Genomic DNA, 24,182 nt, shown 5'->3' with positions numbered 1-24,182 from the left:
AGCAGTATTTGTAGTGGAAAAATCACAGCTAAGAAAGCAATCCCTCTAAAGTATCATCTGAGCTTCTATAGTGTGCAAGTGTTAAAAGTGGAATATATTTACTCGCGTGTTTACCTCATGCAGGTATCAATGTGATTTTAAAATTACCAAGGATTCATTCTTTTTACATGGATTGGATTGTGATTGAAAAACCATGAATATATATGTATAAAAAGGCTAGGATTGGAAGTAAAACAGTGCCAGAAGTCACTCTCTGGGAACATACTATACATGTTGTTAGTGTTTTTGTGTTAAAATGAAGGGTTAATTTTGAAGTCCAGAATGGTTAAGATGTCTTAGAGCTCTCTATAAGGCCAGTCTCAGGAGTCAAGTGCATGATATTCAGGAGGAAGATATTTATAAGTGACTTCAGTTTGAAAATCTGGAATAGCCAGCTGATGTGTTACCATCTTACTCAGAAAGTCTGTGCTATTTTTCAGTAAGTACACACTAAAGTCACAAAAAAAAAATCAACATAGAAATGCTCTGGATTTCTCCTCAGATTTAGGGTTAAATGGCAGGTAGCATTCACATAGAGCTTAGTTCAGTTTTTATCTATGTAAAACTCAACAAAAAGTAGTAGAATTTAGGTAGCTAGTAGGAATGCAAGTAACAGGTAGGTCTTGAAAGTAGCATTCTGAGCATTTTTATTTACTTTATTCTTATCTGCTTTCCCCTGAACGATCTCTAGAGCCTGGATTTGCTGGAAGGAATACTGGGTCCTGTAAAACCTTGTACAGCAAGAACCCACATTGAAATATGCATTTCTTAGAAAAAAAAAATGCTGAGGAGAAAAAACAAAGAAAGACAAAAACTTAAGTCCATTCCTGTTAGGTTATAGTTGTCATGGCACATCACGCTGCTTCTCTGCTCTTTGCAGAGAAAGCGAAAGTAGCTGCAGATACTAGTTAAGGGGAATGCTTAAATTTCATGCCCACTCTATTGCCTCTTTTTTCTCCCTGTGTTAAAGACAAAAGAACAACGCCCTTCCCCTACCACCAAAAAGACTCCCAACAGCAAAGCCCCAAATACCTGTTTGTTGTTTGGCTTGCAGCATGGTAAATAAGAGCACATGCAAGAGGCAGAAAAAAGTAGTAGCCTGCCCAAAACAGCTTGAGGCATAACGTGTGAGATTTGTATAGTAACCACTGTATGAGATTTGGGCTTCACCCTTGGCTGAAAGGAATTTCTGTGGTGATTCTTTTGCTGTTAGCCAGGTGTTGGGAGAATTCAGATTTTATTTATTTTTACACCTTGGCAGGACAGACTGCTTCAATCATGATGTGGATTAGTTGATAATAAAGGCAGGAGTAATTTGTGAAATAAGTTTTAGAACTGCGCTTGGATAAAAATGCTTGGGTTTAAATGCTTGTGGTTTGGACCAACACATCACGTTTGTTTTTTGTGACTCTAGATTTATGTACTAATCTGTAAACATCACAATGTGTAGTCTTCTTTCTTAGGAAGCTTGCTGTATGCCTTTCAGTACTAGATATAAGATGTTAGCAGGACTTCACGTGAGGAACAGTTAAACAAAAACTTCTATGAATAAGGCACTAGTAAATGTTTGCAGCAAACAACAATTACAGTCTGTATTCTTTAAGAATAAAGCCGTTCTGTTTAGGAAATTGTCTTTAATATGACAGAGTTACCAATACCAGTTAGAAGGGGGTTAGAGAAAGTGCATCTTTTGGATTTTATGCCTGTGAGGCCTGTGAGAAACTACGGAATGCAAATTCCTGTTAAGGTTGGAAATTTGCTGTGCAATGGTGATATTCAGAAGAACTAAAGCAAGAGGAAACTGGTCTAGACTGATCCCCGCTAAACCAACATGAAATAACTGTAATGGATTTGCTACAGATTTATTTACATTGACAGAAGAAGCTGAAGCCAGAATTGAGGCTGCTGTAGCAAATCTAGTTAAACAGGAACAATGCTAACCTAAAAGAAATAATTGGCTGTAGCAGATTTTAAAAAAAGAATCTGCTTTTTTGTTTGTTTTTTTTTCATTAACTTCCAACTTGCTGAAGTCCAAGGATGCACTTTGTCTTTTGGCTAATGTAACAGACCAAAGCCTTCTGTACTACTTTGGAGCTGCTGCCATTGTAAATAGCTATTAAAATAGCAATCCATACGTTATACGAAATTAAATTTGAGCCTGCCAGTCCGGCTGTAGGATGGCTGACCACTATTTCTCATTAAAGTTGCTCAGAAAAGCCCCGACCATTCCATCATAAAAACAGAATATACTACTTCTTTTAAAAAGTACTTTTATATATCAGCTTTTTGGGGGGAGGGGGGGTGTCATTGAAGCACCAGAATTTGTTCATCAAGTCAATAAGAATGCAGTTGTTAACTGAGGGCCTCAGTTAATGTTTATGATTGCATTTACCTAGGATCAGTTCAATGAAACTACTATATCTGAATCGTTCATTTGCTATACTAAATAGAAGGTCAGTGGTAAGTCCACAGTCTGATCTTATCACTAAATACTGATTTGAAAAAAGACATTACCTTTAGCATTTTACAAATTTCTGTTGCACTGAGATTCTTCATTACTTGTACAAAATGTCATTTCAAAAACTTAACACATTTCTAATATCAATAATACAAGAGGGAAAAATATCACGTTGATTCTTCTTGTATATTATTGCCATCAGGTGCTACAACTAACAACTCTGAAAAGTGAGGGGGGAGGTCTTTTTTTTTTATCTTAGTGAAAACATGGTAGTAAATTTATCTCGAGCTTTAAGATCACCTATCCATGGGGACCATTTCTGATCTCTCAGAAAATTTAAAACTATCTCAAGCAGTTTTTAACCCTCCTCCGCCCCCTTTTTTTGCATTGACTCCAAAGACTAAATTCATTGGTGATGTAACCAATGGCTGAAATTGGTTAAGAGTTTCACCAGAAATGAATCTGGATGTATCTTAATTTAATAATAAAAATAAAAAACACCCTAGATTTTGTGCTGGGGATCTCTATTGTTCTTGCAATACGTACACTAAAGTTATATACAGAAGAAAGAAAATACAAAATTTTGTCTTTCCAAAGATCTCTCCTTTAAAGTGACTCAGGTAACCTTTTTCTTTTTAGATTTGTTTTTTTGTTTCTTATACAAATGTCAGAATATATGTTTTCCTGCAGGAGGGAAGTCTAATAAATTGCATGGGTTTATCGGAATATTATCAAATGTTCTTCAACATTAAAGCTGTGCAGAATCTTTTCTGTAAAAATTGACAACTAATTTTTTTTTCATGCTTTCCAGTAAGATGATATACATCTGGGAAATTGCAAAAGAAACACAGTGTTTGTTAAAAGTGTGCCTTTTGCAGTCCTAACCAGTTTCATGGTGCGTCTCTATCTCTTGCTGGCAAAGTAGTATTTTGAAGTTGTGCATGCATTGCCTTTTCATAATTTTCTAAACTGTGCTTACTTTTAAACAAAATTGACTTTTTTTTTTTTAACTTTTCACATGAAACTTGTATTTTAAAAGTCAAGGTGGCTTTTTAACTTGGTCTTAAGATTAAAATAATCCATTGGGCCATTTTTAGTTTTGGTATCTCTTAACCCACTGCTTTCAAAGCGTGCCTTCTGTAATATACAGCCGGGTGAGAACAGTCTGCATTTGGAAATAGTTACATGAATTATTAACAAAATGGAGAATGCAGTTTGCTTTCATGGCTGTATTTCTTCAGCAGAAGCACGATAGTAATGAAACATTTTCATTAAGAAACCAAGCTAATACAGTTCTGTAAAAGAATCTATTTAAAGAGCAAATTCACACTTTTACAGACAGTTGCATGTCAGGGCAACTGAGTCATGTTTGTAGAGGTGCCTGTTAATACCAACTGAAACTGTGGCCCAAATGAAGGCCTCATGGTTCAGTTTATGCTGATGTATTCACTTACGGGGACAACATTTAAAAAAAAAGCCATTTTGCAATTTTTTTAAGTGACAGGAAAGAAAAAATGTGTGAAAATGAATATATTATCATTTAACAACAATTTTTGCATAATTTTGCACAACCCTTGACTTTCCCCAAAAGTAGTATTTGATTTTTATTTTTTATTCTATACACTTGACAAACTTTTACCTTGGGGAAAATTTGTTCTTGGACTGATTTTTCTTGCAATCTCTAATTCTTTGCTTTTAATACGCAGATGTACGTTGTTAGATAATACTATAATTAGAAATAACTGTTATGTTGAAATGAATCCATATTACTTCGATGAAAATTTATTTAGCTGAGAGGTTTTAGGGATTATCATGAATTTGATTAGGCCAACACCAGTCCCTCAAAACCTTCTCATTCTCTTAGGAGATGAATTACCAGTACCATAACTGTAATGTATTTTAAGGCTATTTAGAAAAGATGATACTTTAACTAAATGTTCAAAACTAGAAAAGACTTACACGACTAGATATTTATTTAAAGGGAAGATTTGTATAGGTGAATATTTGCTTATTCTTCTATCTTTTCTAATAGGGTAAACCTACCATCTACTTGTATGTCAATAATAACTGATCTTGGAATGCCATTTCATAGCTAGGATCTTAGTTCTGCCAAGGGTTCATTCTAGCCAGGATGGCAATTAGTGAAAATCTGAAAACAGCCTCAATCAATTCTTCTGTTTCTGTTAAGTTCAAATGAGGAATGTTAAAATTAACATGGAAGCAAAAATTGACATTCAGTGTCAGAAGTAACAAATTTGAAAGTCTTAATATAGAGAATATAGTTTAGATAGTTTATATAAGTGTGCTTTTTCCTAAAAACACCCCCCAACCAACCTTTTTTTTTTTCCTTTTTTTGCTTTTTTAAGTCTTTTGTCTGTAAATATGAAAGAGGGCTACACCCAATGTAATTCTTCATTGTTGTACTAAACAGTAAAATAGTCTTTCTAATTCACATTGCTCATGGCAGTCTTATTTGATGTTGCTTTATTAAGTTTGTGATTAAAGCAGTTTGGGATTTTTGTTGGTTGTAAACTTTTGGCATAATGTGAATACCAGTCTCTTTCAAAAACAGCCTTGAGTTGCTTTATGATGCTTGTGCTGTTCCCCGCATCTGCTTGGTTGATAACAAGGCCCGTTCCAGCGTTCTGCGTAAATGCATTTCCTACCCAATCAAAATTACCTACAAGTAAAGGCAGGAATATACAATGAGTGAAAACAAGTTCTTTATTTAAAAGTAATCATTCAAAACTAATTTTCTCTTGCCTTCTGTGTACTATGTATGTATATATATATATTGTGTGTGTATATATATAAAAAAAACTCCATATACTTATTAACCTCTTCAGTGCCTACAATGAAAATATTTTGGGGCTTTATAAACAAATTAAAGTACATGGTTGCTCCATAATGCTGAACCAAACCACTAGATCTTTTAGATTACCTCTTGACAGGTATTTCAGAAAACTGAAACAGGTTTTATTGTTTTACTCTACTGGTTACTACCCACCTTGTCAAAGTCTAAGGTAATAGTAATAAATGAGAATTCCAGATGCTGATGGTAGCAAGTCAAAGAGGGTAACTGGATTAATGGTAAACCAAGTGTTTAATTTACATCTTTGTATTTCTCCAGAACTCATAATTATTTAAGATCTACATTTATAATATATGCAGTATTTTGGAGAAAAAATGTTACTAGAGCAATCTTTCAAAACAGAATGTCTGAACGTTTATAAGACTTGAACCTATCTGAGAAATTTATACTTTTTCTTTAGGAGTCACTTAAGCTATTTCAACATGAAACGTTAAGAATTCTGAAATTGTCAAAGATGTTAAATTGAATGTCAAAGATGGTAAATTGAAGCCTCTTTTTAAGGGACCTTTTTTACTATGCTTTCAAGTAGAAGATAAATCAGGTCCTTAACATATATTTTTATCACTTTTGCACAGCTTTATTTCTCTGTCCTTAACATCTCTGTGTGTGCATATATATATAGGGGAAAAAAACCACCACCACAACAAAACCAGCTAAGAACCCGTACTGTGTAGACACTTCATAAGGTAATGAAATTTGATCTGGGTATAAGAATTTAAAATGGAGTAAAAAGAAGATTTTGGAGCTCATAAAATACTTAAGAGACCAGAGAGGAATGAGCTCAGCTACTTGAAGTGAAAAGAGATTTGGGTAAATTGAGAGGGGTGTGGGTGCTTGTTAAGAGCCCATCAATGTGAGCTTTTCAGAGGAGCTTTTGGACATCTCTCTGTACAACTTGTGATTATCTTACTCTTCATCTGTGTGCATGGACATGCTTCTGTGTTTGCAGGCTTTCTTCGCCCCGACTCCCTTAGAGAATACTGGCTTTAAGCCCTTGCAGTAAGTCAGGGTGAGTAAGCTGGCAACTAAAACATCAAGCTGCAGCATATTAGAGTGCCTGTTTTCTCCTTGACTTAGTAGAATCTTAAAACTTACTTTTTAATTCAGTAGCCCTTTTTTGATCCTTCAGCTCAAGCACAGCTCAGTCAGTTTTATATATGCATATATACTTAAGTTTTTATCATGCATTCAGTTAGCATTTGACTGACAGTGATCTTCTGCTAGGTGCCATGAAGAGACTTTATTTAAATGTACCTTAACCCAAAATACCAATTGAACACATATCTAACGTTAATAAAAGGAGGGTGTCCGGAATACCATTACAGTTAAATGGAATAAGATGACATTGGAAGGTAACGGCCATTTGTGGAGTATTTACTAGGTTTATTTACTAATCTGTCATAGGTTTATTAATGACATGGGAAATAGAGAGCAGTCCACCTTTGCTGGACTGCAGAAACAGATAATATGTTGATCATCATATTTATTCTTACTTCATGAAGTATACTGTATTTTTCTTTTAAGTCTATTTTTAACTACTGAAAGCAGTGTGTTGCTTTTGAGAAACTGATAGGAAAAATAAACTTAAGAATTTTTAAATGACAAGAGGTTCAAAGCTCAGTCTTCATCCAGGTTCCCAGAGAAATTAGACCAGTATTTTAATTAACAAGCATATCAGCTGTAGATTCCTCATTCATAAATGGGTATTGTTTAAGGCTTTTGGCTAACAAACAAATATTCTTGAGATGTGGTTACTTACCAATGTATGCAGCTCCATCAGTCACCATATATTTGTTACGGTTTAGTTTGGGAAGGGAAGTGTTCTTCTGTTCTTTAAGAAAGCATGCATTCTCTTCTTCAAGGTCAAAGAATTTCTGCCATAAAATAGATTGGAGTTTAGGTTAATAAGAACCATTCTGTCATGGACGGAAAAAATATATTCTGCTCTTCTACTCTTTATTGAAAATAAGTTAGTGCTACAGAACAGCTCAGGGTTATAGGCAAGCATTAATTTTCATAAAGTACTGCACATTGTATTTCATACTAAATTCTCATAGCTTGTGATATGCAGTATACCCTGGCATTGTGAAGTACACAAAGTAAATAGGCACTTCATATTTTAAGCAATGCAATGCTGGATAATAAAGGCAACGAAATGAAGAGCAAAAAAAAAATGTTGTGTTCTGTATAATGAGAGATAGAAACTTGTTTAGTTCATTTCCACGTTCATCAAGAAGCCCTGGCATTTGACGTCTGCTTCAGGATACATACTTCCAGGTAAGACAACAAGTTGAATTCTTACCTTTATCTGGCACATTGGCAAGTTTCCTTTTGGAAACTATGCCAATCTCAGAAGCTTTTCAAAACCCCATAGACAAAGACCAGATTTACCAGACAACAAGAGGAAAATGCATCTGTTTTACCCTGAAGCGTGATGCCTGATAGATTTGTTTTGAGGAGCTGTAATGCACTCCTTAACTGGCTCAGTGCCAGACAGGAAGATTTTCCAGTATAATACTAAGTAATGTTTGTTTCATCAAGGAAATTAATAGCTAGACACAGATTCCAAAAACAGAAGCGGAGAATAACATGATGAAGTAGAAATTAAATATTTACTGCATGACTTGGAAACTTTGATTGAGGTTATGGTGTAGAGCCTCAGAACAAATCTAATTCACGTTACATTATTGATGAAAATGGCTGTACACTGCACCTGCTCCATGTGTCTGAGGAACTCCTGTACAAGCATGTATGGTTGACAGAAACTATGTACTTAGCAAGTTGGAGATGGATCTGAAAATGTCTTAATTACTGGATAAAGCCAGAGGAAATGTTCATGTTATTCTCTGCACAACAGAACAGGAACCGAGATAGTTAGCAGCCATAGGGTGTCCTTCAAGGACATTAACTCTTCCTGGTGATTTGGAAACTGAAGCAACCTGCTGTGTAACTGACTATTATCGTAGGAACTAGTCTAAAAATTGCAAATGGGTAAACTATTCAATGCCAGGAAACAAAACATGATAAGCTTCATTCCCAGGGCTATGAGATTTAGCAAAAAGTCGCATATTTTGCTGCAGAAAAGCCAAGCACAATCATCATAGAAGCTTAGAGTTGTGACATTGAGATAGATTCAACAGATGTGCTGAACTGAAAAATCACATGCCAGTTTCCTATTTGTATAAGCTTGTAGAAGAGAAGATTTCAGCTTCAGGCAGGAAAAGATAGAATGCTGGAAAATGTGTGTTCTCCAGCAACAGCAGACAAGTCATTAATTCCTTGACAATGCAGATACCAGCAGGGAGCCGCATCTGCCCTCACAAACAGAGTACACAAATGTAGCTTTGACAGGCAAGTAAACCATCACCAGCAGTAAGTAGTAGCAGAGACTAATGTTCTCTACTGCGTACCTTCAGCAGAAATACTGTGCTAATAATACCACCACCTTTGGTTAAAGTTTCATTTGTCTTTTCCATCCTTATTTTAGGAGTTTAGAACTTCAAAATTCAGTTGGTGCTTGGGAGCGAAGGTTTCATAGTTAATATACAGCACTTTTTTTGACTCACAGAACATCTGTATTTTCGTATTTCTGGTTTCCTGAAAATTAGCAAAAGGTTCTGTTTTTTTCCTATCTTACCCTAGCATGAATATACCTGCACAGCTTTCAGTTGGAGGCTCAAGAAGGGTTTTTGCCATAGAGCCATATACCTGGTCCATGGCACTCCTGCCTGGGCTCCAGTTCCCTGATGTTGCTTTACTCCAGTTCAGGCTTCCTGTGGGCTCTTGAGAAGCATCCACCTGCCTCTGGTCAGCACTGTAAGCAATGGAGCTGGACCACTTCTAAAGCTTCTTTGGGAGTTAGACCGTGCATTCGTGCATGGAAGATGTGCTTCAAATGTCAAGCACACAAAACGTGAGTACTAGAATGAAGGTCCCAAGAGACATGGCAATGAGCACTTCACCTTGACTTTACCCTTTATGACTGAAGCTTTAATTACATGATCCCATTTGGCTGAGTGCAGGGAGCAGGACAGAGCTCCCTAAAGGAGCAGCAGTCTGGTATGCAGTTTAACTCCTTGGTATTAGGCTGTGTGCTTGCTGCATTTACAATGTCCCTAAACAAAGCTTCCTCATAAATTCTTCTCGAGTCATCTTTTTTGAGAATGTGTTTATTGAATTTATAGTCTCAAAGTCTTTGTCAGAACGTTATTAAGGCACTGGGACAGGTTAGCAATTTTAAGTTTTCAATCAGAATTTGTAACTTGAGTTTCTCTTAAAATTGCAGAATTCTTGTGCATAAACATATATAATATGTACCTGCACATGACAGTATACTCTGTAGAGTTCTATGTTCCCTTTCCAACATGCACACACATTACTACACTTTGATCCTGGCTAGAACAGAGGAATACAAAGGAAATGATTTTTTTTTAAAGTACTCATCTGTCACATTTTGTGAAGTAAATAAATGCCATCATGAAGCCTGTGGTACAGTTTGAGCCAAAATTGAATAGTTACCAAGAAAGTCTGAGCCTTAGGCTATTAATTATACCAAACCCATCTTCTTTAATCAGTTCTTACCTAAGGCAGTGACTTGACCAGTGTGCAGAACTTGTGAGGCACAGCACAGAGGCAACTGAGTTCTGTTGTACCTTTAAAATTACATTTAAATCTGCTATGCTCCTTTTTTTTTTTTTTTTCCTGGAAATCATTGTATTTCTATTTTAACTACAGTGATTCTGGCTAGAATATCTCTGCCTAGAAATCATTCTTTTCCTTTTATCATTCAGTTCTTTACAATACAATTCTGCACTAAAAATTTTACCTGTTTTAAGTAGATGGAAATGGATGTGACTATGTACAGCGTTAGGTCCCATTTAAATAAAAATAATTTTAATACATAAAATTTCGATGAATACAGAACAAGTAAGTTACTTGAAACTGAAGTGGCTTAAGCATTGTCAGTCATATGTAATTTTTGTCTTATAAACACACTTTATGCTGCTTCTCACTTTAAGAAACTTGTAATAACTGTATTTCAAAGCAAAAATCTCTTTCTAGATATATACATAAGATACCACAGTGTAACACAACACTTCTTTTCCCCTGCACTTCTTGTCAATTAAAAACAACATGAAAAAAAAAAACAATAACTCAGGGGATTGCTTCCGGCAGTTATCTGAAAAAAATAAAAACTGATTCAAGATGACTGATTAGCAGTACCCTTAATTTCATAAAAATGAATTGTATCAAATTTTAAGTAGTACTTACCATACATACCATACACTGTTCTCTGATACACATATAACACTAGGTATTTCTTACCTTTCTGATTGCATGCCTTATGCGAACACATAATAGTTCTAGTTTTTGTAATCCTGAATTTACAACCTCAATCTAACATAAAATATTATTTTTTTCTTATACTTTGTACTTCGGTAAGGGAAAAATAGATACTTATGCAGATGAACAGTAAGGTTTCACAAATCCAGACTAAAACACGTTTGTGCTGTCACTTTTACTCTATCAGCCAGCATAAACAAGACATACGGCTACAGTTCACTCTGCTAGCTTTGCCATGAAAGACCAGATGTAGTGTTTTACGCAAGCTGTCCCCCACACAGACTGCCTCTTGGCATCATTCTATTTTTCTGTCTTAATTTCAATGTCTGTTACTACTAGATATTATTTTAGTTCACTATATTACAGTTCCTATGTTATTTAATGAAATTTAAAGGCTTTGGTACAGAGAACACTTTCCAGTTGTGAAGTTTTCTTGATCTTTTTTTTTTTTTTTGTGGGGTGTAGGGGAGAATATCTTAGGATTTCAAAGCAATATGGATTATACTTACAACTTTCAAACTACAGCTTGGAACTTCAGTGCAAATAGCTTTGAGAGATGAAACAAAGTTAAAAGTAAGGGGATCTGTGTCTCTTGAGAAACTTATGAGAAGTCGAACTTTAATACTTCGTAAAACTAAAGCTTCTCGTATCTTCCCATCTAAATAGGGCCAGTATCTGTGGAGAAAGAATACGGTATGTTCATATAACTTTAAAAAAATTAAAAATAATAAAAAAAGGATTTTTATCCAATCAAGCCTAGAAGACATCACAGAGAGAACTATATACACTTATTTAATTAATTTTGAATTTATTTTTTCTGTCTAAGAAACGCTGTTCTCTGAACAGATCAGCCAGCATCCTTTTTCATAGCATTCTGCCCTGCCACCGTGGGGACAGTGAGGCTGTGGACAGCTGAGCCGTAGCTAGGAAGGTTGCTCATGCATCACTGCCTCTATTGAGAGCAGTGGAGGGAGAACCAGCAGAAGCTACAGCTAGAGGGTGCTGCTTACCCAGCCCAGACAGAGGGACAAGAAGGATTTTCTGTTGCTTACACAACTAAGGGAACAGGGACACTGAATCCTCCTCTGACTGCCATTCTCTCTTTTCTGGTGTACCATACAGGCAGAGGACTGGAATGCCTTCTGTTAATTTCCTGCTTTGAAAAGGAGAGCTGTGCATGGTGCCTGCATCTGTTAGCAGCAGCAGGAGAGGGGTTGCTTAAGGAGGATGCTATCTTTTCTTGATCAAGATGGGAGAAATTCTTCAACAAGTGGGATACTGGCCTCCATAGTGCTCATCTCCCACCTGTTGAGTTGGCTGTTCTTGGTAGTTCAAGCCTTGCATTCCTGACTCTTGGTGAGACCAGGTCAGGACAGGGAGAATTAGATAAAGAAAATGTACTTTTTCTTTATTCCAGCAGTGTCAAGGCATTCAGCCTAATGAAATCTGACCTCTGCAATGCCAGAAAATCTGGGAGCTGACAAGTTAGGGAAGCTGTGGCAGTGCAAAACACAAAGCCATGCTGCTAGGGAAAACGTTAAAAGAATTTACACAGGTGGCTTCTTTGGAGCTCTCTAATCCAGTGTATTTCTGAATTGTTAGGGCATGAGAACAAAAAAGGGAGGAATGTGGCAGGTAACATAATCTGCAACACTGCAGCAGTACTACATGTGAAGAACCTTTCCAGCATAAAGGAGAAACGAGAGGGCTGGATGGTGTGAAACAGGTTCCTACAGCACTACCCTGATTTCTGTCAGTGTGACAGAGGCTGTACATAATGAGCTTATCCGAAAACCCCTCTTCTGGATTTGAAATAGCTTACACTTGATATCAGTCAAATGATTTAAAAAAAAAAAAAAAGAACATACCTTCATGCAAAACGGGAAAAAAACACATAACAACCATGTTAATTTGGCCTAGTGATGTTCAATTAAAGTGCACGGATGGAACAGCAAGCTTAAGTAGCTGTTCAATTCATAGCAAGCGTTACCAAGAGAAAGAGGGACCACTGAATACTTGCCTTCTGAGTTGGATGGTTTTAGAACACTGTGGTGGCTTCAGTTGTGGGTCATGACTGCTTTTTAGTGGTCCATATAAACTGTGTGTTTAAAAGTTACTTGGTTTTGTTTGTTTTTAACATTTCTCTGTTCTTCAAACTACAATATAACTTAAAATGTGATCTGTGCTGAATTCAAAAATAGCTTACATATATTTCAGTAAGGCTATGACATCTCCCATGTTTTATATGAGAACTCTCAGCATGGTTCTTCTCTCTTACATACACACCCACTCTATATTGGATAGCTATATGGTATTCATAAACTAGCAGTAGCTGTGTTATCAAGGTAGTGAATACAATAGCATAAGAAATGGGATTAATGTGTAAGCAGGTTCTTGTATTCCTGGGTCTCTTGCAGGTGGTCAGACTAGACAAGTTCTGATCTCCTTCGATAGGCAGATCCAAAGCTTAGGGCCCAGAACTGGAAATGTCTTCTTAGGTCCCAATTCTGCTCCTATTTAAGTCAATGGCAGAACTCTCACTGATTTCAATAAGAGCAGAATTGGGCCCAAAGAAATTGGTCCACAATGGTAACTCATCTCCTCTGGGTTCATTTTCTCCAGCAGTTCTTAATGGCAATTATGACAGTGTGCTGGCCTGGACACGGACACTCACCGTTTAGCATTTGTGTCGATGACGATCGGAAGGTAGTCCATGACAGCTATGTACACAAACTGTTTCGCATCATCGATAACATTGTATATAGCTTCGATATCCAGGACTCTGTCCTTTGGGCAGAAGAGTTTAGGTGAATTCTGTGAAGGCAAAAATTCAAATACTGCATTTAAAATATGGGAATAGATTTTTTTCTACTCCCCTCACACCTCCTATGATAGCAGGTACTATTCTGAATTTTAGTAGAGAATATTAACTATATCTTTACCTGTTCTGCTGGAATACTCAAACATACAAAGACTTATTTTCAAGGCTTAGTTTTGCCTTGAAAACTTCATCATTTAGGTATGACTGAGTAAAACGCAGACAGCACAAGCTTGAAAGCAGCGCAGAAGCTCTCATTGAAGTTTTCACATTTCAAAGAATTTTGTTGCAAAGAGTTCCGGGACTGGTTACTGTCAGATGGTCCTGTTTAAAGTACCACACAGTCACCATTTGCTCAGTCACTGCTGCAGGGAGATGCTGCAGTTTTGCAAGAAACTTACCTTTAAGACCTAGGTTCAGGTATGGAGTAGCTCTGTACCTGGCACTGCGCCTAGGGCAGCAGGGCAGCCAGGCAAAGCCTGCCGGGATCACCTGGCAGCAGAGAAGCCAGGGAGCTTCTGCTCTCCTGCCCGAGCAGAGAGAAGAGGTGGAGCTGCTGCCGCGCTGCTTGCAGCTCCTGAGAGCAGGGGCTGCTAAAGGTCAGTCACAGAGTGCGGGCAGGGGCCAGTTACTTACAGCCTGCTGCTGCTGTACCACCTCACCTTTGTTATCTGCAAGGGTGGCATCCAAACATCTAGATGACTATGTTTTCTTTAGGAGGGGTTGACTTTGTTTTTTTTTCTTTCTATACAGTACCTGTCACCTTAGTGCCTTAATCCTTGACTGGTTTTAAAGATTTGCTACAGATAAAGAAGTTAGTAAAATATGAGAAAATTAACAGTAGCAAGATTTCAAGACCAATATTCCGGATGCATTCCTGAACACTAAGAAAAACAACCCAAACCTCCTATGTTTTATCAGCCAGTCTGGAAGATGATTTTGTTGCTAAGCAACATCACAGCCACGATTCCTGACTCTTAAGAAAAAAAGTTCAATGACTTAATGTTGTCCTTGTTGTTTTACACAGCACAAAGATGGAAAGCAAAATACATAAAATACATTTTTCAAAGAATAAATTTGAACTCACAAAGTGTAAAGTGATTTCGTTAAACATACTTGATATCTAGTATCTGAAACATAAAGAGACTATTGCACGATTCTTACACTCAATATTTTCTTGAATAGAAATTTTAAGCTACAGACAGAAGAGCTAAAGAACATATTTGTTAACGCATTCTCATTTTCAGATGCATTCACTACGAAGACCAGAAAGCCAAAGATACTTAGAAGAAAAACATTGGTTCTGCCTGTAACGCTTGTGTTACATTTCCATTCGTTAGCATTCCACTAGTTCGCTTGTGGTATGGGCGACCCACTCTGGTCATTTTAGTACTTTCTTGGTGTTAGCTGGGCAGTACTTGATGTGCTGATGAACACCTACCTGGCATGTCTCTAACATAACGAGGAAGTGAGACGTGTTTCCTAACAGCGCGTATTTGATGGTCACTGTCTCCCTCCATACAGGCAAGGCCTCTAACCATCTCAAAGCACGTCATGTTGGCGATACACAGTGTAATAACGATCCTTGCTTTCCAAGATCTCTAAATTCCTTCCTTGCCCTACACAGTCCTCATACAGTAGCTATAGGGAGCTAATTCAGACCAGGCCATTCAAATAGGTTCAGTATTAGGTAGGTGCTCCTCACTGTGAGCAGTTTTTTTCTGTGGCATCAGAACAATGTATGTAGAAGTTGTTTAGTTACATTAAAGCCCATTTTGCAGCCTGTTCATACAGAAGGAAAGTTACTTTTTTTCTTACGATAGATATCCTAGTAACTAAACTGGCTGTGACTACGTATTCAGGTAGCTCCTGGTATTGGACTTAGCTGATCGGAGCTTCTGAGTACAATAACTCCTTCCTTTTGTTTTCTGAATAGGATTTCAAGACAAGAGGCCTTTGTCCCACAGAAAAGAACACATGAGAGGGAAGAAGTGCACATTCTGCCAACTGCATGCAGAAGAGCAATTTCTGTAAGAGTCTCTCTCCACTTGTCTTTGTCTAGGATTTTATGTCCCTTAAAGTTGGCCTTGCCCAGCTTTCATTACTGTGCACCCTTGCAGGAATGGCTTTCAGCAGGATTTCTCCATTTCTTACAGAGTGCTTAGAAGGGAGTAGGAGTTCGCATGCTAGTTCCAATAATGGCAACTACTTCAGGTGGAATTAATTTCAGAGCTCCTCATCTATCTGTTAAAAAGGCAGTTTTCTAATTTAATCTAGTCTAGGGACTAGCTTAAACTTAAGCTAATAGAGACTAGCTTAATTAAGACTCTCCGAAATCAATGGAAGTACATGTATCTTCATAAGACTATTAATTTCTGGCTGTCTCGGGCACTTCCAGATTTTCAGTCATTTCACTTTGGAATAGCTCTGTCTCTTGAATGACTTCAGGAGAGTGAAAATCCTGGACACCTGACTTTTCCATGTCTCTCTCCCACCAGGTGAAGTTACTCTGCCCCATCTGACTATCTGCAACAACATCTTGTGCTAGTGGCTCATACAACTTGTGTGCTACATACCTTGTGTTGTTTTAGACTTACCTGGCAATAAAATGGTGGGGTTTTCCCCTTGTTTTATGCAAAATGGTAAGTAACTCTTTATCATCTTCAGTATTTTCCTGATTTTGAAGTTTCTTTTTAACTCATGTTATCTCCAAAATGAAAGATACTCTATCTTTCATTATCTCTATCAGTCTGTGTACTTTTTTCCAGTTTTGCTACACCACTTCTGAGATGGATGACTGTTCCATTTCTTCCCGTTAAAAATACACACAGTGCTTCCACAGGGACTGCTACTTAAATTTTAGAAGTTTCAAAATACCATTTAAAAATAAAAGTAGATAATGTTCTACAGAAGCATGAATGCTCTCAAGGGAACAGTGAAGAGGATCAATACTTAGAAATAACACGGATAAAACTCCAAGTTCTGATACCAAGCTTATTATATATCATTTTAGATATCTGATTTACAATTTATTTACTCCAAGTCATTCACCTTATATCCGCTAGTGTAAATAAATCAGCTAATTTGAAAGGCCTCCATATCATTTTCTGAATGCAAGAGGAAAAGTGAAATTTACAGAGAAGGAAAAAGAATAATGCACATGTTCTCCAGCAGTTTTCAGTCCTGTCAAATTGCATGTCACAGAAATCAGAATGAAAAAAATAAACTGATTTGTTTGTTCTGCACCATAAAAAAAACGTAACACTTTTTAAAAAGCTTTCAACTATTGAAGTAACAACTTCTCCAGACAGCAGAATAATGCATAGGTGACAACCATAGTGGTCTTTTCTCTGTAGCTGAGTTTCCAGTCACTTGCATGAGTCTCATTGTTAATAGCTGCTTCTGGCTAAGTACATGGCAGTAATGTGCATCTTTTTCAGTTAGGGCCAATTGAGAGAAATGCTTAAGTACAGGTGTAATCTACACCACATATGTTTCTATTAATGATAATTTCCATCAGTAGTCCTGTCAATTTCTAATAGGTTTATACGCCTTTCTGAACACATATTCATTTTTTTTTAACATTAGAAAAGAAAGTAGAAGATATAAAAGCAAAGGTACTCAAGTGTAGAAGTAAAACTCCTTTTCTCCACCCAATATGTCAGAGAGAACACAACAATGTAATGGACTTCATGCAGGGAACTGAAAATCTGTATCAGTGAAGAGACATTAGAGTTTTTTCATACATGCTACTGAGACCTACCTAACCCAGTCACACCAGTCTGTTTTTTAATAGAAGAGACTGTTAGGAGAGTAAGCAGATGTTATATTTCTGGTCTTCCAAAAGTCTGATGAGATAAATAAGATTCTTCCCCTTCCTCCCTCCCTGCAATTCATGTCAGAACTTACCGACACAAAAGCTTCTGATTTAGTCTCGTTCAGCTGCAGTGTCAGTTTATTCTGAGTATCGTACACTCCATATAGTCTCTTAGACCAACTTGGAGGTATTTTATTCTTGTATTTTAATGAACTGTACAGGGCAAATATCCTTTGTAAATCCAGGACGAGGCAGCTGCAGTTGTATACGATGACGCCAAGTTCCTTCATCTGTGAAATTAAAAGTTCATATTATTAGTGATATTTTGGCTGAGGGTTCTGTGGAAATAGGCAGTAAGAACATCAACTGTTTCTGAAGGGTACCTTGTACTCAGCAGTATTACTGTCAACAACAGGAACATCCATAACAACACTTTTTTCAAAGGCAAAGGCATATGCTAAATTTTCAAAGTCAAAAGCAGGCAAAAGCTGTAACAGGGCTTGTATGCGCAGTGTGTGTCGCAGCCGCATGCCCGGCTGCGACACACTGCACAGATGGACACAACTCGAGAGTGATGCCCGTTTATCACAGGCACCATTTTTCCTGTAGGTGTTGCTCAAACTTACTACTTTTGGCTGGGGTGTTTTTTATTTTTTATTTATTTCTTGTTTACAGGAAAAGCATCCTCTCTGCTAGGTGACAGTTTCTTACTTCAGAAACAATTTATCTTCTCTGACTTGCGGAAAAGCTGAAAGCAATGAACTTAAGTTATTTCTTGGCTGAAGAAGAAATATGATGCTTCAGCTTCCAATACAAGGATGAAAAACAGGTGTTTAATACTCTGAGTAGCTAAATTGATTGTGCTATTATACGCAGCATGATCCAGTATACAGTACAACCAGTTAGGACACAAAAAAGTTCGATTCTCAGCTCCACCACTGGAATGGTATCTCACGAAGGTACATCAGATTTCTGGTCGTCAGTTCCTTCACATGTGAAAACAGAGACAGTGAAGCACTTCAAAAGCATCACCCTTCTCACATGTAGAAGTATGAGGAAAACCAGCCCATATAGACACTATGGTACAACTAAATGCCTTAACCTTAACAGCCTTCCTGCTCCATTTAACTGAAGGCATGTCTCCTGATTATCCTAAGTCTTGGCTTGGCAGAGATCTTATTAACTACACATGCCCAGTACTTCTGGTGTTGATAGAATCTCACTTATAAGTGTATTTTCTGGATTCTGTAATCAAAGTGTTAACACACTCACACCCTCTCTCCCTTCTGTTGCTTTATAATATCTCAGGAAAGCACTGCTATAGGCACATATGCTATTGACCTCTCATTATCTGCATTTCACACTAGTTCGACCATCTCCAAAAACCAAGGAGACAACCTGCATGTACCTGTTGAAAAACAGTACGTAGGATAAATATTTAAAGGACCCATGCTGTTTTTCTGCAAGCAGACTCTCTTGGTAACACGTCTCAGAGGTCTCTCTCGCATGATGAAGAAAATAAGGAGGATATGAACTCGCCAGCATGTTCATCCATTCAGCGGCACCAAAAATTCCTTGTTGGTTTCATTCCCTCAGATGAGCTCTCCACAATCACATGGCATGGGGTAGTTTCTGGTAGGGACGTGTCTTTCTGTAAAGCCTGTGCGAACTCTGAACCCGCACTGTTATCTCAGAGCTTGTTCCTGCACAGCTCTCCCTGACTACAGATGAGAAACACTGTATGAGTGGGTAGAGGAAGGGAAGCGAAGGATAGAGTTGAACCTTTGCTCTTTTTCTGTACTCTTTTTCAACAAATCCCAATATCTGATATAAAAGAAACGTGATGGGTGGCAGGTACTTCAAGTCCCTGGATTGGAAATACTGCATACATAAGAACATACAACTCGTAGCAATCTCATTCCCAAATACTTACTGAATAGTGTTTTGTTTTTTTTTCCACAGGAACATTACCTAATATTCTTACTGCCTAAGTATTAATATTTCCACTAGCTTCTTTCATTTAATTTAGAAAAAATACGAAATTCCTGTATTAGCCTGCACAACCTGCAATTTCTGGGTAGTTGGAAAACAGACTACTTACTGCACTGCAGCCTTTCTTTTATGAATAAGCTAGTAAACTTATTTTGATGATAAATATAAATTATTCCATGCTGTGCCCAGCATCCTGGTCAAACAGTCTATTGGGAATAACATCTTTGACTTTTTTCCCCTGGGTGCTGGTATCTTTGGGGACACTCCTGTATTCTGCTTAAGGCCCTCCCGGTCCTCCACACGCTGTTTGTCTCCAAACATTTTTAACTATACGTTACCTCTGTTTTCACTGTGTATCGCCAATACCACTCTCTTAATTGCCAGGCATGCCATTGCAAAGGACTTACTAATAGTATTCTGTTACATGTATCTGCATAATGTGGTTTAATTGGCTTTTCATGGCTGTTACTTGATTCTGACATAATTATGTGGTTACAGTTTTCCTTTCATTTATCAGTCCCATTATTACTAGCCCACTTTATCCCTTCCACTAAAAGTAAAGATAAAACAATGTCCTAACAACGTACCAGAAGCTGCCAGCCTTGTGTCCATGTGCGCAGATCTCCTGAGAGGAGGAGAGCTTGCAGTGTCTTCTCCCTGTCGGTGTACTAGAGGATTGCCCTTCCACCTAAGCGCTTCTCCCTGCGGGGAGGTAAGCCCAGGGCACTAGCAGTGCGTTTCAGTGCAGTTTGGCAGGCCGCTGGGCGGCCTGGCGCAGCTCCAGCATAGCCGGGCCCTGCCAGTGGACCCCGGACCGGGCCAGCTGCAACAGCTGCTGGGCGCCCCAGCGCAGGCCCTGCACTCCCCACCCAAACCACAGGCTGGAGCCATTTTGAGAGATACATTTACAGCACGGCCACGAAACCTGGCTTCCCACCATCTGGCATCTCACGGTTGGCTTCCCTGGAGGCAAGCGCTGGTCAGAGCTTTCCCTGCTTCTGAAGCTGTGAGGAGAGCTCTCCGCCACGCGGGTGGTCCGTGGTACAGACTGGGCTCCTCCTTTCCCTCTCCAGGAAAACAGCTACTCTCTCCACACAGCTGCCTGCTTTTATGGACGCAAGTTCAAATTTGCCAGACCTTGGGAAGTAGATCGAAAGTTACCAGAAGAGGGCAGACAGCGACTCACATGCTTACTGTGCAGAGCTCATTTCCTTAGGAAACCAGGTTAGATGGCAGTCTGTTGGCTCGTTATGGTCTGGTTCAAGTGCCTGTCACCTTACAGCACAAAATAAAAACAGCACAAACAATGCACATTTGTATGCATTAAAACCCCAGCCTCCTCCTCTCTTATGGAACAGCCCTAAGTAGGTTTGGAAACCAAAAAAATGCACTGCTTCAGAAGCGTCTTCCACACCAAGCCTATTTTCACTCCCATACTCTGAGGTGAGGAGAGACTGCTCTTTTTCCAATTAATCACAAAGCCTATCATCCTGGAGGCATTTCAGAGAGTGGGCTGCAAGGATGTGGTGGTGACAGATTTAGTACGAAGGGGTATGTCATCTAGATAAGGGAAGATATTTTCTCTTCAGTTGGAGAGCTGCTGTTATTACAGACTTTTTTTTTCTTTTTTTTTTTTTCTCCCAGTCTCAGAGGAGAAGCAGAAAAAAGACTTATATTGAAAGAATCAAAATCTTTGTGTCGGTCCCTGACTGAATTCCAGTGACTGAAACCTGTAGCTAAGCATCATCAGAGATACATTCTATGGTGAAATCCTCCAGGGAAAGAGCTCATAAAGCAAGTAAAGTATTTCTTCATCTTGAGTTTTTAAAGCAACTTACCCAGTAATGAAAGCATCAGTGAAAAATTAAAGTGAAGAAGGTCTCAAGAAATCAAAACCTTAATTAGTCTAAGGAAGATAATTCTGAAATGAAAATACTTGCAAATTTGATTGCCTCGAAATGGAACTGAAATACATGGATGTGAAAGTCACAATGTTGCTTTTGAGTGACATTTTCAGAGTATGTGTTGGGGTCTGGGAACTAGAATGGTTTCCTGGACAGGGAATTTTGACTCCTCTCTTTCCCTTTTTGTTAAGATCCCCGAGTGCTCTTCTCAAAGAATGAAAAAGATTCCTCGTTCTTTCCCACGCCATTTCCATTTGTGCAGAGCAGCTATTAAAGGCTACCAAACCAGCATTTGTCTTTCTTGCCAGTAAGTGCTTTCTTAAACTACCAGGAGTGAATGGTTAACAAGGACTCAAGAAAAAATGAGTGGCTTAAACCCACCGTACAATGATGCTCTACCTACAGAAACCAATTAAGCTACAAAAAATAATAAATATGGCCTAGTTAGGAAAATGATTTTTATCACAAGAGGATGAATGCCTTACTAGACTGGACAAACAGCAAGATTTCGCTAACAAAAATTTCTGCTTATTCATTCCTCTTTTATATTTGTAGGCGTCATACACAAAATGAGAAAAACAAGGAGAAAGAATCTAAACCAATACGGGTGTGGACCCATCACGCTAAGTACCATAAACTGAGAAACAGTAAGACTTTGCAAATACATTTGGATCATGGGTCAGGGTGGCACATTATGTCCTTAGCCTGCACTGCACAGACCAGACAGTGTGTTCTATATTTACCTTGGGATACACTCTAGGAAACAACCCCACTGTGTAGGCAAGGTACTATCTGACCTACATAAGAGTGGCACAATCTGGTTCACAGCTTGTAATATCTGTGTTGTGGTAAATCTGGCAGGAGGCTGCAGAAAATTCCTTATTCTAAATTCCTAAATTATTCTAATTCCTTCTTCTAAAAAATGTTTTTAATGATTGCTCACTCTCGAGCCTGATCGTGAAAGCACCGTGCAGCTCTCCCGAGGCATTAACTGCCATTTGCCCAAAAGCTCTGTCAACCTCCACGTGCCAGGCATCCATTGCCCGTGCTAGAGAAATGCTGGATTAAGCTACAGGTAGTCTACTGAACACTAAATTTACTCAGTAGACCTTTTATATATAGGACTGTGTGTGCATTTGCCACCTGTCTGCCATTTGCCTATGTTTGAAAATGTATTTCATTATCCTTTCAGACCTGTGGGGTTTTTAATGACCAATTTCCAAATGAATGACTGAGCAAAACCAGAATCACAACACCGTAGGCTAACAGAGTAACAAAAAGCATGCTGTACTGATATATCAATTACTAAGGTTTGAAAAGACCTCAGAATTTCTATAGCTTCTAAACAAAAATAATAGACAATGCATTAATTACTACCTTAGAGCAGGCCACATACATTTTCAGGGATACACTCACTATCTTTTCATAAAATATGCTATAAACACGTGGTTAGCCTGTGCTCCAAACACACGGTTCCTTTTCACTTGGTTATCAGCAAAACCTGTCCCCTACCGAAAATCTCCCTCTTGTTTTCATCTGGTACCAGTTAATGCTGAGAGAATCTTTTCAAATCATACCTAGCATCATCTTAAGGCTGCCTTCTACAAGGCTGTTCGGCACCTCTCGCCAAAATCTGCTGAGTGGGTATGCGGCCAGACACAGGCGACACTGGCACGGGAACCTTGGCGGTGGTGCCGGAGGGGGAGGGTGCCGAGAGAGGAGCGACCATCACCAAGGGAGAGAGAGGCAGGGAGATTTGAGAAAGGCAAAAGCATTTCATGTGTAGTAGTGTTTGATGGGACTGTTGTAGCGACTCTACTGTAACAGGATTACAGGAGCAGTGCTCATCACAAATTCATTAGGTGTAACAGACCCCACTCGGATAGCTGCCACTGTGATGTACAACAAAAACACAACCCGACTCTGAAGAGGTTGTGAAGGCTGCAGCACAGCCTGCCTCTCTCTCACAGAACAGATGCAGGTATTAGAGCCCACCAGAATAGCAAAGCACGTACCTTCGCTAGAAATTGCAACCTATCCTTGTGCATCCTGAGCCAAAACACTCCCTCTGTGCTCGGCTAGTAATACAGCGCTGAGGCTTCACAGCTTTGTTATGTTAAAAACAAAAGATAAAATTCAGTGAAATCCAAATCCAGCACAGTCCTGCTTCCATTTTTTCCTTCCACATTGATAAGAACATGGGACCTATGCTACTGTTGGGAAATAATAGATTAATACAAACGGTAAAGCACTATATTCTCAGGTGGTGAGTAAAACTCTGTCTCGCTTAAGCTATCTGACAGTAAGTGTAAGATCTAAATTTACAGCATCTGTGGATGTAAAAAAATTGTCTAGGTCAAAATAAATTTTCTTATCTGAGTTCCCTGTTATTCTGAAAACCTCGTAGTGCTTTTGATTATTATTTAGGAATTCCAACATTAAATTTTGAAATTAACTGTTACAATGATACTATTGTTCCTGTTTTCTGTAGGCAATTTTATTGAATAAATGGCATTTTGAAATTCCTAGAATTTAACTCTTAACCATTCTCCAGCGAATCACCTTGCAAGACCTGTACATGGCTCTCTCTTGTGCTTGGCCTACGTCCCACAATTGCATAGATGGCACCAGAGTCTTCAAATGTTACCACATTGTGTTCTGAGACTAGCTCTTGGTTTCTTTGCCAAAATATAATACTTAAAACAACAACAAAGTCTCAACAATACCTTTGGAAAGGTTAACAGTTTACAGGCCTATGCAAGTTAAAACACTGAATCACGAGGAAACAGATAAATAGAGCCACGGTCTAGTATTGTGCCCAGGTACTGTACTTGGACATTGCTGAGAATAGGACGTTCAGGTTTCCGCAAGGTCCAAATGTAGGTTAAAAAACAGTTGATGAACAATAATAGAATAATACAGGACATGTAAAGTCAGGA

At 38.4% G+C, this 24,182-nt stretch overlaps 1 protein-coding gene across 31 annotated transcripts in view; it reads right to left on the bottom strand.

The window, feature by feature from the left end:
• Positions 1-4,737: 4,737 nt before the first annotated feature.
• The window catches only part of PLD5 (phospholipase D family member 5), a 175,484-nt gene continuing 156,039 nt past the window's right edge, over positions 4,738-24,182 (bottom strand). For all 31 annotated transcript variants that reach the window (XM_080585154.1, XM_080585169.1, XM_080585156.1 and 28 more), the window contains 5 exons: positions 17,440-17,637; positions 13,387-13,526; positions 11,222-11,387; positions 7,129-7,243; positions 4,738-5,177 (listed from right to left, as the gene is read on the bottom strand). In XM_080585154.1, coding sequence (XP_080441280.1) covers positions 4,942-5,177; positions 7,129-7,243; positions 11,222-11,387; positions 13,387-13,526; positions 17,440-17,637 — 855 coding nt within the window. In that variant the 3' untranslated portion in view covers positions 4,738-4,941. The remainder of the gene's footprint in view (positions 5,178-7,128; positions 7,244-11,221; positions 11,388-13,386; positions 13,527-17,439; positions 17,638-24,182) is intronic.

The sequence above is a fragment of the Anser brachyrhynchus genome (genome assembly GCF_964034855.1).
Source record: "Anser brachyrhynchus genome assembly, chromosome: 3".
NCBI classification, from domain to species: Eukaryota; Metazoa; Chordata; class Aves; order Anseriformes; family Anatidae; genus Anser; species Anser brachyrhynchus.
Note: the sequence above shows the minus strand (reverse complement) of the source record. Positions and strands in the feature narration are given on the sequence as shown.